Here is a 26,693-nt window from a genome sequence, read left to right as displayed (position 1 = left end):
GAAAAGCAAACCCAGAACTGGTGTGTGTTTTTTATAGGGCAGGGCAGCTGTAACCAACACCTCCAATCTCATCTCATTGATTGGACTCCAGTTGGCTGACACCTCACTCCAATTAGCCCATGGAGAGGTCCTTAGTCGAGGGGTTCACATACTTTTTCCACCTGCACTGTGAATGTTTACATGGTGTGTTCAATGAAAACATGGCAACATTTAATTCTTTGTGTGTTATTAGTTTAAGCAGACTGATTGCCTATTGTTGTGACTTAGATGAAGATCAGATCACATTTTCTGACCAATTTGTGCAGAAATCCATATCATTCCAAAGGGTTCACATACTTTTTCTTGTAACTGTGTACATATATAATAAAAGTTTCCAATCCAAAACTGCACTGTGTAAATTACCTAGCGGTTTTTCCATTTAAATAAAAAGATGATTTGCAAGCATTTTCAGCGTGATCTTTGGGTGCGGAATCCGCATACAAATCCACGGCGAAATAACTGATCATACCCTACAAATACTTAATTTTCCCGGCTCTTGATTGGAAATGCACATATTTATCAGACTTTCTTTAGGGAGACTGCAAAGAATCACTTCACAGTTATCTGCAATGAGCGAACCATAGCGTTTGCATTCTGCTTACACCAATCAGTTACACAGGGACACAGTACATTGGAGCTGCCAAAATCCACAGCACCAAGAGGTCCCAAGGATGAGATTTTTATAGCAGATTTAACTCCTTACAGCCCAGAGGCAAGCACTGCGATTGTAGAATACAGTCACCGTAGTACACTGCTACAATAAGTTGAATCACACTGCAGAAGTGATAAGACTGCGCCTGCCGCGGCAAACAAAAAGCTATTGTTGATGGGGATATGAAGTGAAACCTTCACCATCAGAATAATACTGTGGCTTTAAGTAACGAATACACTTAGGTCAAATGCCCGCAATCGTATGTTTGCGGATCTGAGGCATTTATTTCAATGGGGCCACAAATGATGCGGACAGCACACCACTGTCCGCATCCGTATGTCCGTTCCGCGGCCTTGCAAAAAAAAAAAAAAAAGATAGAACATGTCCTATTCTTGTCCGTTTTGCAGACAAGGATAGGACATTTCTGCAGGAGTATTCAAAAAGAAATGGCAGCATTCACTTGGCCGGCATCTGTGTTTTGCGGACGAGTGACTTGCGAACTGCAAAACAGAAGCAGTCATGTGCATGAGCCCTTATAGGCACAATTAACCATTTATGGGACAAAACTATGCAAGCTGCTATATGCATCATTCATTTCAGAGTACCAAATCCAGCTGCTTACGGAAGCATGTTCCCAGCATGATATAAGCATGGGTTAGCGGTGTACTCTACTGGTCATTATATCTTATTAGTAGCGTTCTACTGCATCGTGCGATTTATTCAATGGATGTCCGTGCTATGAGGTTAGGAACCACACCTGCCTGTGATGTGAATGTGTTTTGTACAGTAATTAGTGATTAATTAGTTCAATCAGACCATGGCTACAATTACAGTAAATCATTTCTTCTTACTGGAATAGAGATCTGTAGGGTAGGGCCAGATAGGGAGTTATTCTATTAGCTCATTAGAAGTGAATGGTTATTCAGTGCTCATTGTTAATGGCTGCATGGTTTTACAAGTTACCGCGTGACCATTAACAATGAACCAATCAGTCTCTAATCAGCCAACAGAATACTGACTTGGCTTCCATGCGCGCTCAGTCGTTGGCCGTATGGCAGCTGCGTCTGAGCCGCACAACAAGCGCGACGCCTGGCATACCCTTTAAGGGGCTGTGTGGGGTACAGTCATTGGCATCCAATCATGGAGGTCTGACACCCAGCAACCCTACCAATCAGCTTTTTTGGTCCATCATAGGAAACTATGTACAGAATGGAAAAAGGTTGCGTATACTGTTTAGTTTCTAGTGCTGGTGTACCTCAGTGCACCTGAGCTGCAGTACCCCAGTATGGCCACTATGCCATGTATGGAGCTGTGTTCTGGCAAACAGTATCTGGCGCTGCAACTGCCTTACATGGCTGATCGGTGGCGATGCTGTGTGCCAGACCTCCCCAATTTGATATTCATGACCTATTCTGCAGATAGGTCATCAATAGCTACAGTCTGCGCAACCCCTTTTATAATCAATAAAAGGGTCATTAAAATAAAAAGCCTAGTCACACAGGCTGTATCTACATGGAAAAAGCTGAATCCAATAATCCATTAGATAAGCTAACATATTGACAGGATTTACCATGTAAGTACTGTGTGGTAGCTTTGTAGGTTTAATGGTTTACCACCTACAAGCCTGAGGTCACTTCCAAAAATTAGTAATAAAGAATAAACAGAGTTGTTAGGTGTTTCATTTTTAAAGGGGTTGTCTGGCCAGTTATATTTAAAAAAAAAAAAGAGGCTCAGAAAGGTGTAAAATTATCAACTTGCCTTACCATTCCCATTGCAACACTTTCTGGTTGCTCTGCACTTCCTGGTCCCCCTTGACACACAGGAAATGACCGCCCAGCCAATCACCAGATGAGACAGCTCACTTCTGTGGCCAGTGATTGGGTAAGTGGTCACATTTCCTATGTCGAGAGGGAGACTAGCGGGGTACCGTAAGGCGAGATCGGTGAGGTATTACTCATTTTATTATTTGACACTATTTGGAGCCTTTAAAAAAAAATTTAAAAAAAGACAACTCCTTTAACATGGACTTTTTGAGACCGCATGGTCTGGTGCTCTCAGCTATATATTAATTTCAAAATTGAGAAAAAGGTTAAAAGGGTTTTTAACGAGATTTTTCAATTATTGACCTATCACCTGGATACGTCATCAGTATCGGATCGGTGGGGGGCTGACACCTGGGACCCCCGCTGATCAGCTGTTTGAGAAAGCACCTGTGCTCACAGTAGCGCCGCAGCCTTCTTGCAGCTTTCCCCATTGAAATGAATATGGCTGAGCTGCGATACCAAGCATAGCGCTATGCTCGGTAACCTGAGAGAAGGCGGCAGCGCTGACAGAAGCACTGGAGCCTTCTCGAAGAGAGTTGATCAACGAGGGTCCCGGGTGTCGGACCACCCCACTGATCAGATGCTGATGACCTATCCGCAGGATAGGCGAACAGTTAAAAAATCTCGGGAAAACCCTTTAAATCCAGTAGTTATGGCCTGCTGCATATACAGTATGTACACCTTCCTGAAGAAATCAACCAGATCTGACCATCAGAGCATGGAAGTCAGTATGGTGTATACGGACACTATGGGCTCATGTACATGAACCCTGAATGGGGTTACACTCAGTGTACCACTGTATGGCACATATTACGGAGGTTTGCTAGAGGAGCATTGCTCCTATGGGGGAATATCTCCACAGTACAACATTGAATGCCATGGCACCATATTTTCCTGTTGTATTATCTATGACTCTGACAGCCAAGACCTCCATATAAAATCTAAGACATACAAAGGTTCAGCATAGTTACGTCCACTTCTTCGGGGCGCTGTATTATGATCTCAGTACAACTCAAAGCTGGCACACAGCTATAACATGGATGGGCATGAGGCAAAAAAGGGAAAGAGCTCACTGATGATCCTTTTAAAGCCTCTTTAAAGGGAACCTATCACCGGGATTTTGTGTATAGAGCTGAGGACATGGGTTGGCTAGATGGCCGCTAGCACATCCGCAATACCCAGTCCCCATAGCTCTGTGTGCTTTTATTGTGTAAAAAAAACGATTTGATACATATGCAAATTAACCTGAGATGAGTCCTGTCCCTCAGATGAGTCACATACAGGACTCCTCTCAGGTTAATTTGCATATGTATAAAATCGTTTTTTTTACACAATAAAAGCACACAGAGCTATGGGGACTGGGTATTGCAGATGTGCTAGCGGCCATCTAGCAACCCATGTCCTCAGCTCCATACACAAAATCCCGGTGACAGGTTCCCTTTAAGAGATAAAAATGTTTTTCATCACCTTTTCTGCAACAGGAAAACTGAAGGGTTCAAAGGTAGACACGTGTTCCAAACCAAACTGATATTTGTGGAGACATTTGCTCATTTACGACTTTCTCATCTATCATGAGAGGGACAATAAAAAGCACATCAAGCTGCACGTATTGAAAATCCCATTTTGGTAAAATGACATTTCACTCATTGTCCGTTCACGGTGTAAGATACAGATTTTTAATCAATTTCTAAAAGGTAACAAAACAATTCATATTCCTTCAGGTTCTTCTGAGTTTGGATGTCCCATTTGTCAGTTTTACCTGGAGTCCAGTAAAATATGAGGTTCTTCTGGTTTGCAAAGAGATGTATTAAGATCCCCACCATCTTCGGTAGAACTTCCCTCCGCTTGGTATCACAGGATGCAGCAGATCACATCAATAAGCATTAATGAATGATAGACTTTTTTTCTACAAATCCTACCACGTTCCACCAAAGCTATAGAATAAAGTGAGCTAATCTCACATGCCGATAGCCAGACTTAGGTTTCAGATTGCTTTTTCCCTCTGGCTGTTGCTCTTCCTCTTAATCGGAGTATGTCAGAGACTTGAGCTCCTCATAATCCCACGTAAACCTGGCCCCATTTACACTTTTCTTGATAACGCTGCCTTACAAATCTATGAACAGGGCGTTGTTCCTTTTAACACTATGTGACGAATCCAGGACCAATCCATGTATGCTAAACAGCACCTGTCAGCAGGATCAACCCTATTGAACCAGGCGTACTGTCTGGTCGGCTTGATCCTGATGATTGGTTGCAGCAATCCTGGTATGCAATGAAGGGCTAGTCCCCACCACTCAGTGCACCTCAGCTCATCTGCTCTAGTGCTGGCCCCGCCCCTTGTGCCGACACCCTAATTTGCATTAAGAATATAAGTCTCTCGGGAATGCAGACAGGTATCATTTTAATCAGTAGGATCAACCCCACTAGGCTGTATGTCCGGTTTAATACTTAATCCTGCTGATAGGTGCCGTTTAAATCTATAGCTAGTATCTGTATGTACATGCAGTGCAGGATATACCCCATACAATTGTGTGTCACCAATAGTCAGATGCGTCTGTCAGGTCTAATCTTTAGGGACAATGGGGGGTCATTTAAGAAACTGGTGTAAAGTAGAACCGACTTAGTTGCCAATAGCAACCAATCAGATTCCTCCTTTCATTTTCCAAAGGAGCTGTCCAAAATTAAAGGTGGAATCTGATTGATTGCTATGGACAACTAAGCCACTTCTACTTTACACCAGTTTCATATATGACCCCCAATGTCTATTAAAGGGGTTGTCTCATCACTGAGAACCTCCACAACAAAAAAACAGCAGGGTTATATGGTGGGCATTTTGATGGTAAGGCTAAGTTCACATCTCTGGTAACCTGGATCCGGTAGGCTGTTCCGGCAGGAGAACAGCCTGCCAGAGCTCACCGGATCCGGCACTTCCGGATACTGTCATTCACCGCCAGACCCCATAGGCTATAATGGGATCCGGCCACACAAAAAACATTGCATGTAATGTTTTTTTCCTTGCGAAACCTGGCGCTCAAGCCGGATTCCATTATAGTCTATGGGGTCTGGCGGATGCCAGATCCGGAGAACTCCGGCAGGCTGTTCTCTGCCTCAACATCCTGAAGGCTCAGAGATGTGAACTTGGCCTAACTCTGGCTTATAGACTGGAGTCAAAAGTGACACCCCAAGGCCCCTTTCACACAGGTGAGAATTCCATGCGGGTGCAATGCGTGCACCCGCACTGAATCCGGACCCATTTACTTCAATGGGGCTGTGAAGATGAGCGGTGATTTTCACGCATCACTTGTGCGTTGCATGAAATTCGCAGCATGTTCTATATTCTGCATAGAAATGAATGGGTCTGCGTGAAAATCGCAAGCCATCGCATAGTTGCTAGGAGATGATAGGGATGAAAGCAACCCCGCACCCGAATAAAGTGTATTCACATGGTTATAAGGGAAAATAATAGCATTCTTAATACAGAATGCTAACTAAAATGTGGCTTTAGGGGTTAGAAAATAAAAAAAATTATTACCTCACCTTATCCAATTGATCGCGCAGCCGGCATCGTCTTCTTGCTTCTTCTTTCAGGACCTGCAAAAGGACCTTTGATGATGTAATTGCGCTCACCACATGGTGAGCGCGGTGACGTCAGCGCAGGTCCTGCTGAATGAAGCTAGAAGATTTCTCACAGTCTCACAGGTCAGTGTGCTCACATTTACTTGCAGAAGACAAGAACTTCATCCATCTTCTGAGACAAATTCAGTATGTATTTTGTAAAGCTTTGAAACATCAGCTAAAATAATTTAATCCATCTCATATGTCAGCAGTCACTTTAGTACCATTAAATGACAGCCCCTATGGGACACTTAAAAAGGGTTCGCTGGTGCGTCAATCTCGGCACGGGCTGCCAGGCACAAGTATCGTGTCAGGATTTAGTTGAAAACTGAAACAAGAAAATTAATTAAATATTCGGATTGCACAAATCTATAAAATGTACATTTAGCTGCCAGTCAGCAATGCGGAGAGGAGGCCCGTCACTACACTTTAGGCCTCATGCACACGACCGTTGTTGTGTTCCGTTCCGCAAAATGGGGTTCTGTTGTTCCGTGATCCGTTTCTGTTTTGGTTTCTGTGTGTCTTCCTTTATTTTTGGAGGATCACCAGACATGAAGGAAAGTAAAAAAAGGTCTGAGTCAAGTTTGCCATGCAAATGATAGGAAAAAAACAGACACGGACGACAATCTTGTGTGCCTCCACGTTTTTTCACGGTCCCATTGACTTGAATGGGTCCGCGAACCGTTTTCCGTGAAAAAAATAGGACAGGTTATATTTTTTTGACGGACTGGAGCCACGGACGCGAATGACAAACGGTGCATTAGCCGAGTTTTCAACGGACCCATTGAAAGTCAATGGGTCCGCAGAAAATCACAAAAAACGGAACAACGGACACGGAATAAAACAACGGTCGTGTGCATGAGGCCTTAGTCTCAGAAATACAGGATTTTGATGTTGGAGGTTTGCAGTAAACATGGTAGAAAGCTTATTACAGACCGCCAGATGGTGTCTTCGTGACTCTGACACCTCTATTTTCCACAATCCAATGTCTCAAACCTGACTCAAAATCCACAGCCCCGCTGTTGTTGCTACATGTGTCATCCTGCATGTGCCAGGACGAGGAATAGACCTGGCATCGACCACTGCAGAAGTGACGTCCTATCCATAATCTAGACAGCAAACCTGGTAAGAGATGTGATGTCAGCGGAAAATGGATATTCAGAAGAGGAGCACCATGTGATCGGGTTCCCAGAAGGCCGATCCATACAACTTCAGAACAGTAAGTATATTACAAACTTTCTCCTACAGGTGTTTTAGGTGTAATTAAGGTGGGTTTGAGAGATTTGCTGGGTCCTGGAAATCTCTATTGAGTCCTCCATGCACACGACCGTTCCGTTTTTTGCGGTCCGCAAATCGCGGACCCGTAAAAAAAGGAAGCCGCCCGCGTGCCTTCCGCAATTTGCTGAACGGAACGGGCGGCCCATTGTAGACATGCCTATTCTTGTCCGCAAAACGGACAAGAATAGGACATGCTATATTTTTTTTGCGGGGCCACGGAACGGTGCAACGGATGCGGACAGCACACGGAGTGCTGTCCACATCTTTTGCGGCCACATTGAAATGAATCGGTCCGCACCAGAGCCAAAAAACGGTCGTGTGCATGAGGCCTTCACCACCTGTCAGTCAGGCAGAGCAGAGTCTAACTTTTCTGCTGCTGAGGCGAAAAATGAAATGGCATCACCTCACCATTAAAAATCAAAGGTACTATAATTTTTAATTTCTTAGGCTCCTTTTACACAAGCGAGTTTTCCGCACGGGTGCAATGCGTGAGTTGAACACATAGCACCCGCACTGAATCCTAAATTCTGCGTCTTTCACGCAGCCCTGGCCCCATAGAAGCGAATGGGGCTTCAGTGAAAAACTGGATGCAATGCGTTTCTGGATGCGATGCGTTTTTCACTGATAGTTGCTAAGAGATGTTGTTTGTAAAACTTCAGTTTTTTGTCATGCGTGTGAAAAACACATCAAAACACATTGCACTCGCGCCCAAAAAAACTGAACGCAATCGCAGACAAAACTGACTGAGCTTGCTTGTAAAATGGAGTGAGTTTTACTGAACGCACCCTGAACGTATCCGGAGCCAATCACGCTCGTGTGAAAGAGGCCTTATGGTTTCTATCTCCTGCGGTCTGGTCCTCTGCTCTGTACCAAGTGAACCGTTACCTCGGCATGGCCTGTGCCTTGTGGCCCAGGGCGTTGTAAGGTCGGCAGGAGGAGAACATTCTGTGAGGAGCACCAGGCTGACATCGCCTCCTCCTGCTTGCCGTGCAGGAGAAGGACACAGCAGCAGCGCAGCAAAAGGGAGGAGATGGCGCCAACCTTGAGTCCCGCACAGAGCATCCTGACTCTAGAGTAGCCTCAGGACGTTACGAGCACTGCGGGCAGCATGGGCCGCAGCTCAGAGGGAACACTGTGTGGCAGGCACCGCTCTTCGTGCAATTTAGCAGAACTAATGGAGAGAGGTGCCTGCAGCGAGCAGCAAATCTGGAGTCAAGCAGCAGGCTAGCTGCGCTGGAGTCAGCATTATGGAGGAGAGCAGAGAGTAACTGAACTAGCCTGTCCCGTCACCTATGGAGCATCAGTCATGGTCAGTGTTTAACTGCTGCTCCAATGCCCCAAGATTCTCATCTTGCCTCATGGCAAAAGCAACTCTGCCAGTGAGTCAATGGAGTTTTTTCTAATGCTATCATTCTACTGTAGGTATCCATATGCAAACTTGACCTGGTGCAATAATGGTGTGGCACACTATTAGAGGAGTTTAATATGGATGCCCTATTCTCAGGATAGGTCATCAATACCCAACAGGTGAGGGTCCGACTCTTAGCACTCCACACTTTGAAAAGGCTGCTGTGCTCCAGTGAGCGCCGCATCTTCTTCCTAGGCCAGTGACATCACGTTCCTCAGTCACATGACCTAGGCGCAGCTCAGTCCTGTTCAAGTAAATGAGCCTGGGCTGCAATACCAAGCACTGCCACTATACAATGAATGGCGCTGTGCTTGGCAAGCTGTGAAAAGGGGACGGTGCCCACTAGAGCGCTACAGCCTCTGAAAACAGCTGATCAGTGGCATTGCCACATGTCGGAAACCCTACCAATCAGATACTGATGACCTACCCCGATAGTCTGGAAAACCCCTTTAATTTATGTAATATGATGCCTTTGGTTACTGTACCCTTATTATGTGACTAGCTCTCAGCCAATGGCAAAAATGTACATTTTTATTTTGTAAAATGCAGGACCTGTGTCTGGATAGGGGGCGTGCTTTGCGTGGCAGGCTGAAAGGATGAGATTATTTTCTTAGTAAGGCCTTGCTAGCCCAATCATAGCTGCAAAACGTTTTTTCTCTTTGGCAGTTCTCATACATTGAGCTCTACGTAGTAGGGAAAAAAATGCTTGTGTTTCTTCTTTATGCTTTTTATCTAATCGCAGGTCACAAAATTTCTTGCACTTTTTACAACTACCCTATATATATTTCTGGTTTCAGTAAATGACACTTCCCAGGCTCTAGTCAGTCTCCTAGGAGAAACAGAACAACACTTTTTTGATAGAAGCCACACTCCTCAAGAGATTACGGAAGTGGCTTGATGATGACGAAGTGTCAGCAATACTGAGAAACGTGTCTTATCTCAAAACTTAAAAAGAGTTTTAAAAAGGCCAAACCCACTTGTGTTTTCTGAGTACACAACTGATACCTGCGCCTACAGCCTGCCAGACGGCATGCAATTTCATGACTCCCAACATCTCAGATGACCAACGGGGGACACTTAAGATTCACTTTAAAGATCCACGATTTTATATACCAACTGCAACAAATAAACGTATAGTGAGACATCCTGACATAATACCCAGCAGGGAACTAGATCAACACTGGAGCAATGTAGTGGGTTTGTTAATGGCGTTGTCTTATGAAGACAACCCCCTTTCTATATGTTCTATTAGCGATTAAAGGGAATGTGTTATCAGAAAATGATTAATATAAAGAATGAAAATAAGACATCATATAGTACTTGACCATCTCTTTCTAACAAAGCTAGAACCAGCCCTGTGCCTCACATGGATCCAGAGATCTCCATATACCTTGCTCCAATTGCTGTGCTAGACTATCTTCAGCCTGCCAGCTCGGGGGGGGGGGGGGGGGGGGGGGTCCTTTCTGCTGCAGCCCTGTCCCTGTAATTGCCACAGCTGCTAACAGAAGATAGGGCTGGTGGCAGTTGAAGATTTAAACTGAGCACGTTCGCCCAGCTCAGTAAGACGGACAAAAAATAAGGAAAAGAACAAACAGCAGGTGGCGCTATGCAAATACATTTTATTCAATAACTCAGTGGCTATACAATTTTTTTTTTTATTACATGCAATTACAAAAGTATTCAGGTGCTGGTTTGTAAAATGTAGCATATGGACTTTAAATCACAGTTTTATGGTATGATACTTTTTTTTTTTTTAAATATGTCACTATATTTAAGCATACTAAAATCCTGCAGTTTTCAGACTGACCACCACCTGAGACATTGGTAGCTTATCACCAGAATATGCCACCAATATCAGATAGGTGCAGGTCTCTAGCTCTATGGGAATTCCAAAAATAGCCTAGTAAGTGCGCTCAGCTATTTTAGGAAGTCCCATAGAAATTAATGGAGAGTGCGCCGCACATGAGTGGTACGCTCAAGTCCACTTCTTTTGGACTGCAGAAAATAGCGGAGCTAGGGCTAGGATCATTTTGGACCTCCCATGGAAATGAATGTTGGCCGCGTATTCACAGAGAATTATCGTTCACTTTGGAGGCTCCGTTTCAGAGAGCAGTGCAGGTCCTAGAGGTGTTCTGAGGTGAGACTGGGGAATGGGGTTATTTTAATGGCAAGCACATGGATCTCTGCAATTCTCATTCAGGGGGATGGAACTGACCTTTAGTCGTAGAGCAGTTGTGGCTCACTTCTCAGCTGTTATTGCCCAGGTGTTCTGCGGCCAGACCTGAACTGATCAACTCATTGACAGCCTGACTTCCTTTCAAAGGCCTCATGCACACGACCTTTCCATTTTTTGCGGTCCGCAAACCGCGGATCCTCAAAAAACGGAAGCCGTCCGTGTGCCTTCCGCAATTTGCGGAACGGGCGGCCCTTTGTAGAAATGCCTATTCTTGTCCGCAAAACGGACAAGAATAGGACATGTTTTTTTGGGGTTTTTTTTGCGGTGCCACGAAACGGAGCAACGGATGCGGACAGCACACGGAGTGCTGTCCGCATCTTTTGCGGCCCCATTGAAGTGAATGGGTCCGCATCGGAGCTGCAAAAATGGCGGCTCGGATGCGGACCAAAACAACGGCCGTGTGCATGAGGCCAAAAAGGGGTTGTGGTCTTCAGACAACCCATTTAAAAGGGATATGTTACCAGGTTTATGCTGCACTGAGGACAGTGTAATATTTTTGACAGACCACCGTCAAACAGCTGGTCAGCGGGAGTGTCAAAAGTTGGATCCCCACCAAACTAATATTGATGGCCTGTCATGAGGCGAAAGCAGGATAACCCCTTTAAAGCATACCTAACCTTTCAACAAACTTTGCATTAATCGATAGTACAGTGTGTATAAATGACAACTAACTATATTTAGGGCCACTATATCACGTGTATCTGGCACTGTTCAGCAATTTTCCTCTGTACATGTAGTTTGCAGATCTCGCAAATATAGTGGGTGAAGACTACCTGCCATCCAATGCACACAGAAAGTAGAGGAGAAGCCGTTTCCTAAGCTTCTTACTCACTCAGAAGTATGCTCCAGGATCATGAAGGACATTATAGAGACGTACCGACCTGTACTGGTTGTGAATTTAGCACTTGTGCTGACATATAAATCTCCTATGTAACCGTGAAGTCTCTCTTCGAGTCCCATCTCACTCATGCTGCTGATCACTTCTTCCCCCTCCCCTCTCCATAGACTTGTAATGATGTACAATATGATCCTCTTGTGGAGCTACTTCATCTCGAGATGGAATTCAAAGCATTTTTCAAAGTGAAACGCAACTAGCAAGGGAGGGGGTAAACAGCTGATAACATGAGAACTAGACATTTGTCACTAATAAGACATATTACAAAGTTTCTCGTAATCACTTTTTCCTATAGATTTTTGTAAAGATGAGTGAAAGTACAGTGACTAAGTAATGCAGTCTGCTGTCCACGCAGTACCCTCTACTGTCACATACTTCCTTAAATTAAAGAGAAGCAATTACCTAACCATGTCAGAACTAGCCTAACGTTTTCTTGCCTCATTTGCCACGTAAACTTACAATACAAAATGTTGTAATATACAGTCTGGCAGATTAATTCATTCTGTTTGGCACAATATAAGGACATTCATTTGAGGAAACGTCTGCTCAATATATCTTAATGAGTTTGTCCCATCTCAGACACTGATGGCATATCAACAGTATATGCCACCTCTGGGACCCGCTCCTATCTCCAAAGCGGGGCCCCCAAGGCGCTGATTGACCTCTCTCTGGTAGACCCATAACCGTGTATGGAGAGGAGGCCATGCATGTGTGATGCTCTCTCCATTCATTGCTCACTCGGCTGAGGAATGAAGTGAGGGTGTCCATGCTTGCGCCTACTCTCCTAGCAGAAAGAAGAACGACAAAAAAAATTGTACAGGAACATGACTCAGTTCCAAAGGAGTGTTTATTCCATAGCCTTCTGTGAATGGAGAGAGGGAGGAGTAGCTGTCATTATGACTTTAGCATTGCTTTATCCATTGACTAAAAACTAGTTTAGTAAGAAGAGGATTTAAAAATGGTGGTAAAATATAAGCCCTGCCCTATTTATAGAATTTTCTCTTTTAGCTCTTAAAGGGTTACCCCATAATGAATTTAAAAAAACAAAAATCTAATATCATATAGTACATGAAAATCTCTTCCTAGCAAATCTAGAACCAACCATGTACCTCACACGGATCCAGAGCTCTTCCCATTCATTCCTTCAATTGTTTTGCTAGATTTCTTTCAGGCTGGCAGCTCAGGGGGCGTGTCCTTTCTAAGGAGTTGTGGGTTTTTTTCTGCTGCAGTTCTCTCATTTAAAGGGTGCATTCTCATGGCTGTGTCCGTTTTGTGGACCGCCGTGTGCGCCCACTATCGTGGTGCAGACCCGTTGACTTCAATGGTTCTGCGTTCTGCGTGTTGTGGCCAAAGATAGGAAGCACATGGAGGCTCAGTTTGCGGTCGTAAAACGGACACAGCCGGGAGAATGCACCCTGTCACAGCTTCTAGAAGACTGGTGCAGTTGAAGAATGGAACTGAGCATGTGTGACCACCTCAAAAATGTTACTGAGGTTGACGAGAAATAAGGAAAAGAACAAGCAGCAGGTGGAAATATACAGAGATTTCATTGGAAAACTCAGTCACTAGACTAAAATGATAATTACATGCAATCAGAGAACACAATAATACCTGTACAGGCAATTTTACTCTCTAAAAAAAGTCTAAAGCACGAGACTTGGTTTGGTCAGGAGTGCTGCTTCAGCGCAGCCTGTGTAGTTTGTTCAGTCCCTGCCGCCTGAACTATTAACCCTGGTATGGATGGCAAGGAACTGAACAGGCCTCACAGGCTGCACGAACACAGCACTCCAGATGACCAATGGGCGTCAAACTGTTGGTACTAAGTCCTCCCCTTGGTTCTCGTTACTGGTTCCAGTGATTCTGCGCATACGTCTTGTTTGGCGTTTCCTGCGCGGAGTGAACTGAAGAAACCGGTAGTGTTAAACAGCACTGAGGTCTGGTCCCTTTCTTGATATGAGCCTATACATGGCATTGTGTGCTGGTGGCAGCATGCGGTGCCCTCCCTGACTTAGTAAAAAAAAAACACAAGCTCCTCTCTTGGAAGTACATAGTGGAATAGTACTGTCCAGCCATGGCAGTGCCCCCATTGCAGCTTTATATACAATACTGTGGATGTCCCACTGTGCAAACAGCTGTAATGGCTGGCACCAAAGTTAATTCCGATGCTAGCCACATAATTCCTTAGATGCCACAGTCAACAGCGACCTCAGCATCTAGGCAGTTGGACGGACAGGACTAGCTGTCACCACTGGCCATTGCACCCGGAGGCCTAACATGACTATGTCTATTAAGACTGTGGAGCAGACACAGCCTAATAAACAGCCTGTCACTTTTACAGTGATAGGCTATAATGTACTGGTATACAAGGTATACCACTGCATTATAAAAGCAATGTCCCCTAGAGAGAGTAAAAAATAAATAAAAAAGTTAAGAAAAAGTTTATATAAAAAATTTTTTCCATAAAAATAAATTTTTTTAAAAGTGGTAAAAAACACATGTTTTCTGGAACCCGCATAATAAAGATTTATAAGATTATTTAAACCGCCCGTGAATAATGTATAAAAAAAAAAAAAAAAAAAAAAGAAGGACCACTCAAACTACATTTCGCCCTGCTACGTACAGCTACAACAAAATGAATTTTGGCTCTTGGAAGAAACGTGCTATAATAGTGCACTCATCGTCATCATCATCATTGTATTCACCCACAGAAATACAGTAACACACTAGTTATGTTGCACCGTGCACGGTTAACTTCGTAAAATTAATATGCAAAAAACAATGGCAGAACAGCTTCTTCTCCCATTACCACCCCAAAAAAAAGGTAATAAGTTCATGCTATATATATATCCCAAAATGGTGCCACTAAAAAGTATAATTCGCCCTCATACTGCTGACAAAAAAATTAAAACGTTATGGCCAGAAAAAAGAAACAGCCACTTGGTGCTTTATTGTATTAATACTCATTCTTGCCGGAAAATACTCCTCCAAAATGCTACGAGGAGTATTTTTACTTTTCCGGAAAAAATGCAGTGCGACCTCTGCATGCAATTACAAAAATATTCAGATCCAGGTGCTGATTTGAAATATTTCTGTAGAATATTTTTTCATGGGACAATCCCTTTAAAAGGAACAAGAAACAATTTCAAATTGACACTGTAAGGCCCCTTTAACACGAGCAATACAGATTGTGTCACGGTCTCTTCAGAAAAAAAAACGGATGGTTTTTCACACAAGTTCAATCAGTTTTTTGTGCGAATGCGCTCAGAGTTTACATTTTTCCATCTGGATTGTATGCGTTTTTCACGCACGTGACAAAAACCTGAACAATACACAAATATGTGGGAATGATGTCAGCAGCTGCTCTTACAGTCGCACTAATCTAGAAATTAGTTCCCGTATGCCTGAGGTTTAAAGGGTTTTTCGGGGATTACCAAAAATGTTCATAAAATGGACTAAAACAGTAAAGCAACAAAGATATCCACATAGTCCTCTGACGCTTTCTGCACATGTGATGTCCCATCTGTTTGTACTGGTGTAGAACAGACGTAGCAAACGTTAAAGGGGTATTCCGGTTGTTTCAAGTTATCCCCTATGCACGCAGAACTGATGCGCGAAAAAAACGCCCATGTGCACAGACCCATTGAAATGAATGGGTCAGGATTTAGTGCGGGTGCCATGCATTCACGTCACGCTTTTTTTTTTTTTTGCTGCGTCTTATGGGGCAAATACTAATGAGTGCTTCCATTATGGAAGCGCTCATTAGTACCGGACGACCAGGAAGCGGAGAAGGCTCTGTACTCACCGCTTCCTGGTCCTCAGCTCTCAACTGTGCAGTGGCTGCGCACAGTGTGAGGGCGCTCTGTGACCTCACGCTGTGCGCGCCAGTTCACAGCACAGCCGGTGGCAGGATGAAGAGGATCGCGCTGGAGGAGAGGAGCAGCAGCGTCCGGAGCAGGAAAGGTAAGTGTTTTTTTTATTTTATTCATATGAGGCTTCTGGTGGCTAATACAACTTGGCTGGGGGCTGGTGAGAGGCAATGGGGGCTGATATAATGCAGCTGGGGGCTGGTGAGAGACAGTGGGGGCCAATATAACACTGCTGGGGGCTGGTGAGAGGCAATGGGGGCTGATGAGAGACATATGGGGGGCTGATGAGAGGTATGGGGGCTGATATGAGGCATATGGGGGCTCTGATCTGAAGTCTGATTGGGGGTCATTCACATTGGTGTCTGAGCTGAGATCTGATTGGGGGTCTGATTCTAGGTCTTATTGGGATCTTATTAACATTGGGGGTCTGATTGCTGGTCTGACCAGAGGTCTAATGAAAAAAAAAATCTTATTGTCCCCCTCTAAAGCTTCGGAGCGTATTATGTGCTGTTGCGTCTTATAGGGTGAAAAAAACAGTAAATATATTTTATATATATTTATCCACAGATACAGTAAAGCAGTGTAAATGCATGGAGTGACAACACTGCGCCCAAGCAAAGAATGGTTTGTTTCCCATTACCTCTGTTTTTCAGTTCCTGGTATGACAGATATTTTCCAGTATCAGTTGTTTTTCACTGCTGAAAAACTACAGCTGCTAAAGACTTGTGCACTACACAAACACAGGGATCATCTGAAGACACAACGCAAGCGTAGTAGTATCAGCTGATATATAAAAGGACGGCACAGACTTACTACAGAGGCGGATTCTGGTGCCACGTGAAGTGTTCATTTTGGGTGGATGAACTTACATACATCCAAAAGTAATCAGAGTCAGATGTGCTCTGGTCTTCTGATTCCAAAGCTTTTCCCTGATCCCGATCAGCGCTCTCATTCCTGAGGAATCATTATTTTTATATATGCAAATGAGCTGTTTGGTGCAACAAGGGCATCACCTTTGCACCCCACTGCCACAAAAGCGCCGCTCCTTATTGCGAGGAGGAGGAACACCGATTTTTTTTTTTGTTTTTTTTTATAGACTGGCTGTGTGTGCTCCGCATCATGGTGGAGACCCATTAACTTTAATGGGTCTGCAATCCACAAGATGCAGCGACATGTCCTATCTTTTCCATCTTGGAGGCAAGGACCTGGAAACACACGGAAACCCTTCCGTGTTCTTCCGGATCCGTGCCTCTGCGCCGAAAAAGATAGAAGATGTCCATTCTTTCGACGCATCTTGCGGATTATGTTTTAGGTGTTTCTGTTTCAGCAGTGATGTTCCACTTGTGGACACTTCACCACTAAAGCCAGTTATTGGCTGCAGCGGTGAACGTGGCCATACCCATGAAGAGCTGAATGTAAACACCGGAACAAGGACACGGTGGACTGGAGGAGCGGAGAGTTTTCTGTTCCAGGAGGCAGGCTGTGGGCATTAGATGCAAGGTAATTCTCACCGGAAACCCCGCCTAAAACAGTGCTTCTCAACTAATATACAACATCCATAAAATCGGCATGTTTTAGTGTTGTGGTTTTGACACCAGCATGCATTGCCCCGCTGAAAAGTATTATCCCTATTAGGACTCAGTGTTATATGGATCCTAAAAATGGTTATGTGCATGAGTTCTAAATGTTACACAGGGCAATTCTAACCGTTTATTGTTCTCCCGAGGGATCTAAGCTGACATCTCTTTGATTTCACTATAATTTTGGTCGGTTGCTTGGTTTTAAAAACCCCCAAAGATCACGAAGGTTCCAAAGACAACCCCTTTCATATGGTAGGTACCATGGGTCTGGACACTCCATCTAATTGTAGTGGGCAAAGCTGCGGACAGCCATATTGTATGTTGGCCGCTAAGACGTATGATAGTTAATATAATACTGGACCATCCTTAAAGGGAACTTGTCACCAGGATCTTGGACTATTATCTGCTGTAATATAGGAGAAGCATTGGAGATAAGGAGCACAGATTGATGTATTGTTTTTTATTCTTCGTCTGCCCCCGTTGTCAGCGCTCAAAGTAGCAATGAAATATATTGTAAGGACTGATTATGGAAGCAGTCATTAGTATGCAGAGGGTGCAGGGAGCGGTGAGGGAAGGGAAGCTGGCTGTACTCACCCTCCCTGCTCTTCTTCCAGGTTGTACAGCATCAGAACATAATGCACGTAGGCACACACTATGACCTGACGCTGTGCAACGTCACATCACAGTGAAGCGCGGGACGAAAGAACAGCAGGGAGCGGTGAGTGGCAGCACCGTCCAAAGCAAGCAAGGTAAGTTTTTTATTTTTTATTTCCTTTTTAATGTCTGATCTGAGGTCTGAGGAGGGTCTGATCTGAGGCTCATGGGGGTTGAGGGAGTTTGATCTGAAGCGGATGGGGTCTCATCTGAAGTTTGATGGGGGTCTCATCTGAAGCTCATGGGGGGGTCCGATCTGAGGCTCATGGGGGTCTGATCTGAAGCTCATGGGGGGGTCCGATCTGAGGCTCATGGGGGTCTGATCTGAAGCTCATGGGGGGGGGTCCGATCTGAGGCTCATGGGGGTCTGATCTGAAGCTTATGGAGGTTGAGGGAGTTTGATTTGAAACTGATGGGGTCTGATCTGAGGCTAATGGAGGTTAGCAGGGTTTGATCTGAGGCTGATGGAGCTTGGGGGTCTGATGAAGGTCTGATTTGAGGTCTGATGGAGCTTGGGGGCCTGATCTGACATTTGCTGAAAAATCCTAGGTGCGTCTTATAGTCCGAAAAATATGGTATATATCATGATAGGATAGGGGCAGTCTTCCAGAGATCATACCTATAAACAGTACTATTGTCCATAGCTTAAGCCATCTCTCCTCCCTCATACTGTGCCCTTGTGGACTAGGAAACACCAACGCAAGACAGATCCCAAGTAATGAGAAAACATTAGCATTTGACATCTTTGATTTCCAGCAAACATATCCCTGACTATGATAGACAGAAGTCACTTATAAATGTCACCAGACCAGTAACACCTGAGCCCAGGGATGAGAGAACAGCCGCCGGCATATCCCTGGAAATATTAGAACAAGGAAAGGAGGACAGTAAATCGCCGACAATGAACACAATAAAACAATTAGTCAAGGTGAAGACAAGTACAAAGCATTAATTCATGGGCCATGGGTAAACCTGTCAGCTACTGAAAACATGGACGAGACCAGGAAGGCTCAAGGCCACAACCCGCGTGTAAACTATTTCTCAGCCAAGATATCTCCATGTTAGTGCAAAGCATTCCTCATGAAAAACTTCAGTGGCTTTATAGCAAAGACTGCAATAAGAATGCACACAAATATGATAATTACTAAAATATAAATTCCTCAGTACAGGACTACTGTCCCGACTGCTTGTCCAAAAAAAATCCACAATCTGTTCCTGCCAGTAGTATTATTGAGGGAGAAGCAAAATTGGTGTAAAGAAAAACTGGCTGAGTTGCCCATAGCAACCAATCAGATCCCACCTTTCATTTCCCAAAGCTGCACAGAAATATGAAAGCTGGAATCTGATTGGTTGCTATGGATAACTCAGCTACAATGAGAACGAAGCAGGGAAATAAACGGAGGGCGCACTGCGCATGCGCAGCCGCCCTCCATTCATTTCTATGGGGCCGCCGAAAATAGCCGAGCGCTGGCTCGGCTATTACCTTCCGCCCCATAGAAATGAAAGGGAGCAGGGGCCGCACGTGCGCGGTGCACTCCCATTCACTTCTATAAGAGCAGCGGGGTACAGCGCTTGGTGGTGGACGGACACCGGGAAATCCGGGGTCCTCCAGCCACAGCTCTCCCCGCTCCGTTCTCGTTGTAGGTGCAGGTCTCAGCGGTGGGACCAGCACCTATCAGACAATGGGGGCATATCCTAGCGTATGCCCCCAAAGTATGTGATGGGAATACAACTTTAAAGAGGACCTATCACCTGTCCTGATATGTCTGTTTTAGTGAATACCTGTATTCCCCACGATATAACAATTCTATGGCAAATTTCCGTGCCATTCCTCTGTTATTCCTCCTATAAACTGGTTGTTACTATTTCCCTTGCCAAAGGGGTGTGTCCTTACAAAGACAATAGCCACCCACAGCAGCCAATGATTCTGTGGTAAACTTGTGCAGCCATTAACTGCCAAAGATGTGCGTGGTTTGGTTGCCCCTTCAGACTGTGTGGGGACCCACCCCTTTGACAAGGGCCACTGGCAGCGCTGATTGAGCAATGTGAGACTATGCTGTGACACCCCCCACACGAGGTAACACCCTGTAGGAATAACGGAGAAACTCAACAACACAGAGTTATAAGTGAGGATGCTGCAGAATCCTTCTATTATGGGGAATACAATTCTTTACTAAAACGGACAGCGGTGTGCTGTCCACATCTTATGCGACCCCATGGAAGTGAATGGGTCCGCATCTGATCCGAAAAAAATATGGATTGGATGTGGATAGAAACTATGAGCCCTAAGACTTCAGATCTATGAACTACGTAAAACAATAGGATTCCCAGCCGCGAGGAGGAGTCCTCCTGGGCAAAATCAGGACGTGCACAAGGTCGACTAGTTTCTTTCTATAATACTCTATGCCATAAAAAATGATGCCAAAGGTGCACGTTCTACCCCTGGGACGGGGACCCGCACCTATCTTGAGTCCCCAGACATGTAGCTGCTGTGAAAGGAGAGGTGCCCACACATGCATGGAACTTTCCATTCACTTCTATGGGAGAACCGTATGCCATCTTCTTTTTCAGCACACCGACCCATCATTTCTATGGGGCCATTCTCACCCCGTTTTTTTTTTTTTTTTTTGCAGATCTGTGTGGCCATTCTGTAAATTACAGAACACTGTCATTGTGGACGAAAACAGCTGCGGTATTTCTACTGATGGGATGCACACAAAAGGTATCCATATTTGGCGGATCTGTTTTTTGTGGAGCAAAATAAGGTCACAGCCATGTGCCTGGTGCCCAACAAATTGCAATTAACCTAAAGAGGACATGATCTTAGGGTCATTTCCTGCGCAAGATTTTATGATTTGGGGAGTCTTTGGTCAACCACAGCGCTCACCTGCGCTCGAGAAAAGGACGAAATGTTTACTTTAAATGGACAAACTTGATTCGTTTCATACTTCATTAGGAGATGGGAAGGTGCACATTCCACAATCCGTACACGGTTTGTTTCCTCCTTTACGCCATGACAGATTTTTGGCACCCTGCTCCATAAACCTGACTCCAAACCGCTTTTAGGCTACGCAGGTTTCATTATTTTTAGTGTAGCCTGGCTGGGTTGCATTTCTATGGCGCACTGTAATGCTCTATCTTTACACCTTGTCATACAGAAACTGGAAAAATACAAACATGCACGTGGGCAATTACTGGACGGACGATCCGGTGGGTTTGCATAGTCACATTTGACCACCTTCCCATGCAACGCAACTACCTCATGCACATTACAAAGTAGCATTGAAGAGCACCGTGCTGAAAACCCTCCAGCAATGACTTAGAAGCTATGGGCACCACTGTGGGTCTACTTTACATCGTATGGACCGCAGCCCAACTGTGTGCCCACTGCCCAGGTCCACCTACTAACATGTAGACCAGCATTTTAATAATTAGATATTATTACATTTTAGGTCATCAACCTATGAGTAGCTCCATACAATATTTCTTTGCATCTTCCCTGACACGTCAATTAAAGGGGTCTTGAGGGTCTTCTGAGGTTTTCATATTGATGAACTATCCTCACGATAGGTCAGCAGTTTCAGACCAGGGTTGTCCTGACTTTCAGCTGTTTGAGGAGGCCAGTGCCGCAGCCTACCAAGCACCGTCCATTGGTCAGCAGCTGTGCTTGAATAAGGGCTCGTTCACACGACCGTTGGTGTCGCGTTCCCGTATTGCGGACCGCATTTGCGGATCCGCAATACACGGGCTCCGTTCCGTTGTCATCCCGCATCACGGAGGCGGAACCATTCATTTCAATGGGTCCGCAAATCCGGCGATGCGGAACAGAAGCACGGAACGGAACACTACAGAGTGCTTTCTGGGGTTCCGTTCCGTGCCTCCGCACCGCAAAAAGATAGAGCATGTTCTATCTTTTTGCGGAACGGAGGGATCGCGGACCCATTCAAGTGAATGGGTCTGTGATCCCCATGCGCCTGCCCCACGGAAGGTGCCCGTGCATTTCGGACCGCAATTTGCGGTCCACAGCACGGGCACAGGCTTCACACAGTCGTGTGAACGAGCCCTAAGACTGAGCTGGGCCAATGTCATGTGACCAATGAATGTGACAACACTAGCCTAGGAAGGGGCCACGGCACTACCCGGAGTTCCGTGACATCGTCTAATAACTGATCGTCAGGCGTCAGACCCCCCAGAATCTTAAAAAAAAACGTTTAACTTTGGACAAAAACATGACATGTCCAACTCCAGGCACCCCCGCCGATCAGCTGTCCGAAGAGGCCTCTCCTAGGCCAGTGACGTTATAGTCATCGGTCACATGGCCTAGGCACAGCTCAGTCCCCTCAAGTGAATGGGACTGAGCTGCGATACCAAGCACTGCCGCTATCAAATACACAGTGCTGTGCTTGGCGAGCTGCCAGAAGGCCGCGGAGCTCATTTGATAAGGACGAGCGAACGCAAAATTCTGACGCATCAACGTGTAGTCACTCAGAGAGCAGGATACTGATCTTCGCAATGTCTAATAATGCAGATATTTGATTTATGGGTAAAACATGACGCTGACAACCGGTGATGGGCAACAACCAGCAAATGTTGGGACAGAAAATCCCCTCACCTTGATGATACTGCTCCTCCGAGGCAATCCTTGTTTGTCCACCTTGTCACTGCCAGGGCTCTCCGGCTGCGCAGTCCCACTGTCCTCCCTGCTATCTGTGCGGGCACAATCTCCATTGGACACACCGCTGCTAGAAGTATTCTCAATTTGGCACTTTCCTCCATTACTCTCGCCACTTCCTCTGTCGCCATTGCTGGTTGTTAAAGGTAATTTACCGTTTGCAGTATCTAACGGCAGGGGCACGCTACCCTCGCCAGCACTTCCACCTCCCCCGCCTGGTTCTGCCATGAGGCTGTCAGCAGCAGAGTCTTTCCTGGAAGGACTCTTACTCCTTCAAGATCAGCTGTAACCGCCGCCCGATGCCCTCCTTATGTCGGCACCCGAGTCATCAAGGGTAAGGTGTGAACAGACGAGATCCTCAGCATCGGTTACCTGAAGTGATGGAACAAGCCGTGTTAATAATTGAAAAAGCAATTACTGGAAACATGCCTTCATTTTCAGTTAGAAAGCCGGGAACCTAATTCATCACGTTAATGAATGGTTACATATCAGTGCACACCGAAAATGCAAATCTCATCAGCTGGTGAGGTAAGGTTAGGTTCTGTGGAGAGGTTTAATGCAGTGCGGAGTGTGGCGGTGGACGTCCTCCGGGGATGTGACAAATGGACACATCTATACACGGGAGGCAGCGGAAGAATGTCAGCCGCAGCTGTCACACACATGCACACGGCACATGTACACTGAGCCCCGGGAATCCTCCTCTGAACTACTGTACATACACTAAACACGCACACAAGGCCACGTCCCCGTCCTGTATGCACATGACACGAGGTCACTGGACTGCAGGCTTTACATACAGAACACACATGTACGTTGCACATATATACAGAACAACACACATGTACACAGCACATACAGAACATCACGCATGTATGTGATGCAGATCACACATGTACATTGCACATATATAAAGGACAAAACACATACACAGCACATATACAGAATATCACGCATGTACATAGCACATATACAAATGCAGAATATCACACATACGCAGCATATGTACAGAACATCAAACATGTACAGAGCATATATACAGATCACACAGCACATATACAGATCACACAGTGTGCATGTATATTTATTCACACATCACACATGCAGACAGTACGTATATACAGATCACACACGTACAGAGCACATAGCATATATATATATATATATATATATACACAGATCACACATGCACACAGTACATACATACAGATCACACAGTACACACAGTACATACAGATCACACAGTACATACATATAGATCACACAGTACATACATACAGATCACACAGTACATACATACAGACAGATCACACAGTACACACAGTACATACAGATCACACAGTACATACATATAGATCACACAGTACATACATACAGATCACACATGCATACAGATCACACATGCACATACATACAGATCACACAGTACATACATACAGATCACACAGTACATACATATAGATCACACATGCACACAGCAGCACATATACAGAGCACAGCACACGGAGCCCCGGGCTCACCCACTACATCACAGACACTACACAGCACACTCACAGCTCAGCCAGGCGTCTCCCCTTCCGACTATATGAGTGTACGGGCTTTGTGTGCTGCCGCTGCATCTCCCCGGGATGTGTACACACCATATGCTGGAGGTGTCACTAGACCTCACACTGATGTCACCCGCCAGCAGCAGCACGTATGTAATCCTGACTACTGTCACACACATCGCCTGATGAGCTCCACACAAGCCGGGCACATGCATACTGCCGTATACGTGTGTGCAAGCCTGCTACACCATCACACATGGAAGTAGCGGGCACGTATGGAGATGTACATGTCAGTAGTAGTGCATGCAGGTTCCCGGGTACCGCAGCGCCCCGAACTTACCCCGATTCCAGGACTCCCCGGCCGGAGCAGCAGCCGCTACCACCGGCACCCTGAGCAGCCTCTGCACTGCCGGGGTGAAACCACAACACCCGCGGGGGGCGCGGCTTCCCCTGCCAATCAATCTGCCTCTCCCCAGCCAATTGGTTAGTGAACAAACCCGTGAGCTTTGTCGCCACGCCCACCTGTCAGCGCTAGGACCTCCCACCTGCGGCCCCGGCGATATTTCTGGGTGATTTGCTGCATCTCTGAGGAGGAAGAAGAGAGTGAGGGTTGTAGTCAGCTCAGCAACTCCCTGGTTACCCGCCAGTGCACACGACCCCCTGAGGGAAAATGACATAATAAGTGAACAGTTATAGAAGTCCTCATCACAATTCGGCGAGGGTTACCCAGGGAACAAAATGTGTGTAAGCTGCTGTCGCTGTTACCTCTCCTAATGAAGTAATAACAATTCCGGACTTTTTGTAGTGCGGTTCCTCTGTTATTCCTATTAGAAGTAGGTTACTGAATTGCTAGCAGTTTGCAATAAAGGTCCACCTGGGTGTTACCGCTTGGGGGTGGGGGGTGTCCCTGTGAACTGCTCAATCAATGATGCTAGTGGTGTAACCCCCAGAGGTGCATTACCACCTTTGCACCCTGCCACTATCTCCTGTGGGTAACCGAGTGTCATCCTATGTATTCATTTACAGGTCCTGCAAAAATGTGTATTCATAATCTTGTTTTGTAACTGTTAATGTGTAATGTCCCTGGTTCACCAGCAGGTGGCAGAGCTACAGGTACATAGAATGGAACCTTCCTTTCCATTCTAACCCCCCACCTGTTGTGTGGTGGGCGTGTCCCATTTTCTGCAGTGTGGGTGGAGTTCTAGTAAGAGTTTGTTCAGTTTACCCCCTCCTAGGGGAGAGGAGAGTTGAGAATACTCCCTGCTAGGGGAAGGAAGCAGGGGTCGGTCCCTGCTGGACAAGCCCTGCCTAGGTCAGCTTGAGCACCTTCAGCTCAGCTGGACCTGGAGGCGACAGCTTGGAGCTTCAGAAGCCAGGAAGAAAGTTCCCTGGACAAATCTAGAGACAGACCAGCCTACCAAGTTAAGTACAGCCTAGGGTGGCCACTGGCTTCACCCCAGAAAGTCGGACCTCCCGGCCACGCCCCCAAACCGATAACCCACGCCCTTCCATGAAGCCACACGTCCCCCATTGCCAGCTGGGAAAAAAACAGGGGGGAGGAGAGGGAAGAACTTTTTGAATGGTAGGTGAGCTGGGGGCAGCTGGGGTGCTTCTCTCCCCCTCAGTCAGCCACAGGGAGTCATATCTGCGGCTCTAGTGACTGGGGGTGAGAGAAGCCTCAGTTTAGTTGCTGCAGCTCACGCTCAGACAGCGCCGTGCTGCTGTCTGAGCGTGAGCTACTGAAAGGGTGGACATCCCTGTGTCCGTCCAGGACCTGCGCCGGATGGAGGACAGGGAGCCAGAAAACCGGACTGTCTGGCCTAAAATCGGACGTTTGGCCACCCTAGTACAGCCTCAAGAGTAAGCTAAATTCTACAGCTACCCTGTTAGCACAGCAGTGTCAGAGAGCGACTGATGTAGCATAGAGGAGTTTGCCTGCCACAGTTAATGCCAAGGCCTGCTGGAAACCAAGACAAAGCCTGTAAATCGTTTGGAGGAATGTTTATTGACAGTAAAGGTGTTATCAACTTCATCACAAGGTCTGGACTCAATTTATTTAATCATCCCCTTCATCAACAAAACCCCCTTTTTTATTTGCTGCGGAGCCAACGCCTAGGGTCCAGCGTATCCAGGTAGAAGCACCGTGACAAGTGCACAACACCTTAAGGGACATTATAGGCTGCCCTACACCACTCTGGCATTCCTACATCTGGGTACCATCTAACATATCAGTAAAAGGGGCCCTGTGCCCTTGTTGCTTCATTGAAAGGCCCCTTTCACACGGGCGAGAATTCTGTGCGGGTGCAATGCGTGAGGTGAACGCATTGCACTCGCACTGAATCCGGACCCATTCATTTCTATGGGGCTGTGCCCATAAGCGGTAATTTTCACGCATCACTTGTGCGTTGCGTGAAAATCGCAACATGCTCTA

General features: G+C 45.8%; 1 protein-coding gene across 1 annotated transcript in view; it reads right to left on the bottom strand.

The window, feature by feature from the left end:
- Nucleotides 1–24,713, bottom strand: part of PLCL2 (phospholipase C like 2) — a 218,793-nt gene extending 194,080 nt beyond the window's left edge. The window contains exons 1-2 of the mRNA XM_040432899.1: nt 24,603–24,713; nt 22,659–23,090 (exon numbers count right to left, since the gene is read on the bottom strand). Of these exons, the coding sequence (XP_040288833.1) occupies nt 22,659–22,946 (288 nt within the window). The 5' untranslated portion in view covers nt 22,947–23,090; nt 24,603–24,713. The remainder of the gene's footprint in view (nt 1–22,658; nt 23,091–24,602) is intronic.
- Nucleotides 24,714–26,693: the final 1,980 nt, after the last annotated feature.

The sequence above is a fragment of the Bufo bufo genome, chromosome 5 (assembly GCF_905171765.1).
Source record: "Bufo bufo chromosome 5, aBufBuf1.1, whole genome shotgun sequence".
Taxonomy (NCBI): domain Eukaryota; kingdom Metazoa; phylum Chordata; class Amphibia; order Anura; family Bufonidae; genus Bufo; species Bufo bufo.
The sequence above is the reverse complement of the archived record's forward strand: the minus strand, read 5'-3'. Positions and strand labels throughout refer to the sequence as shown.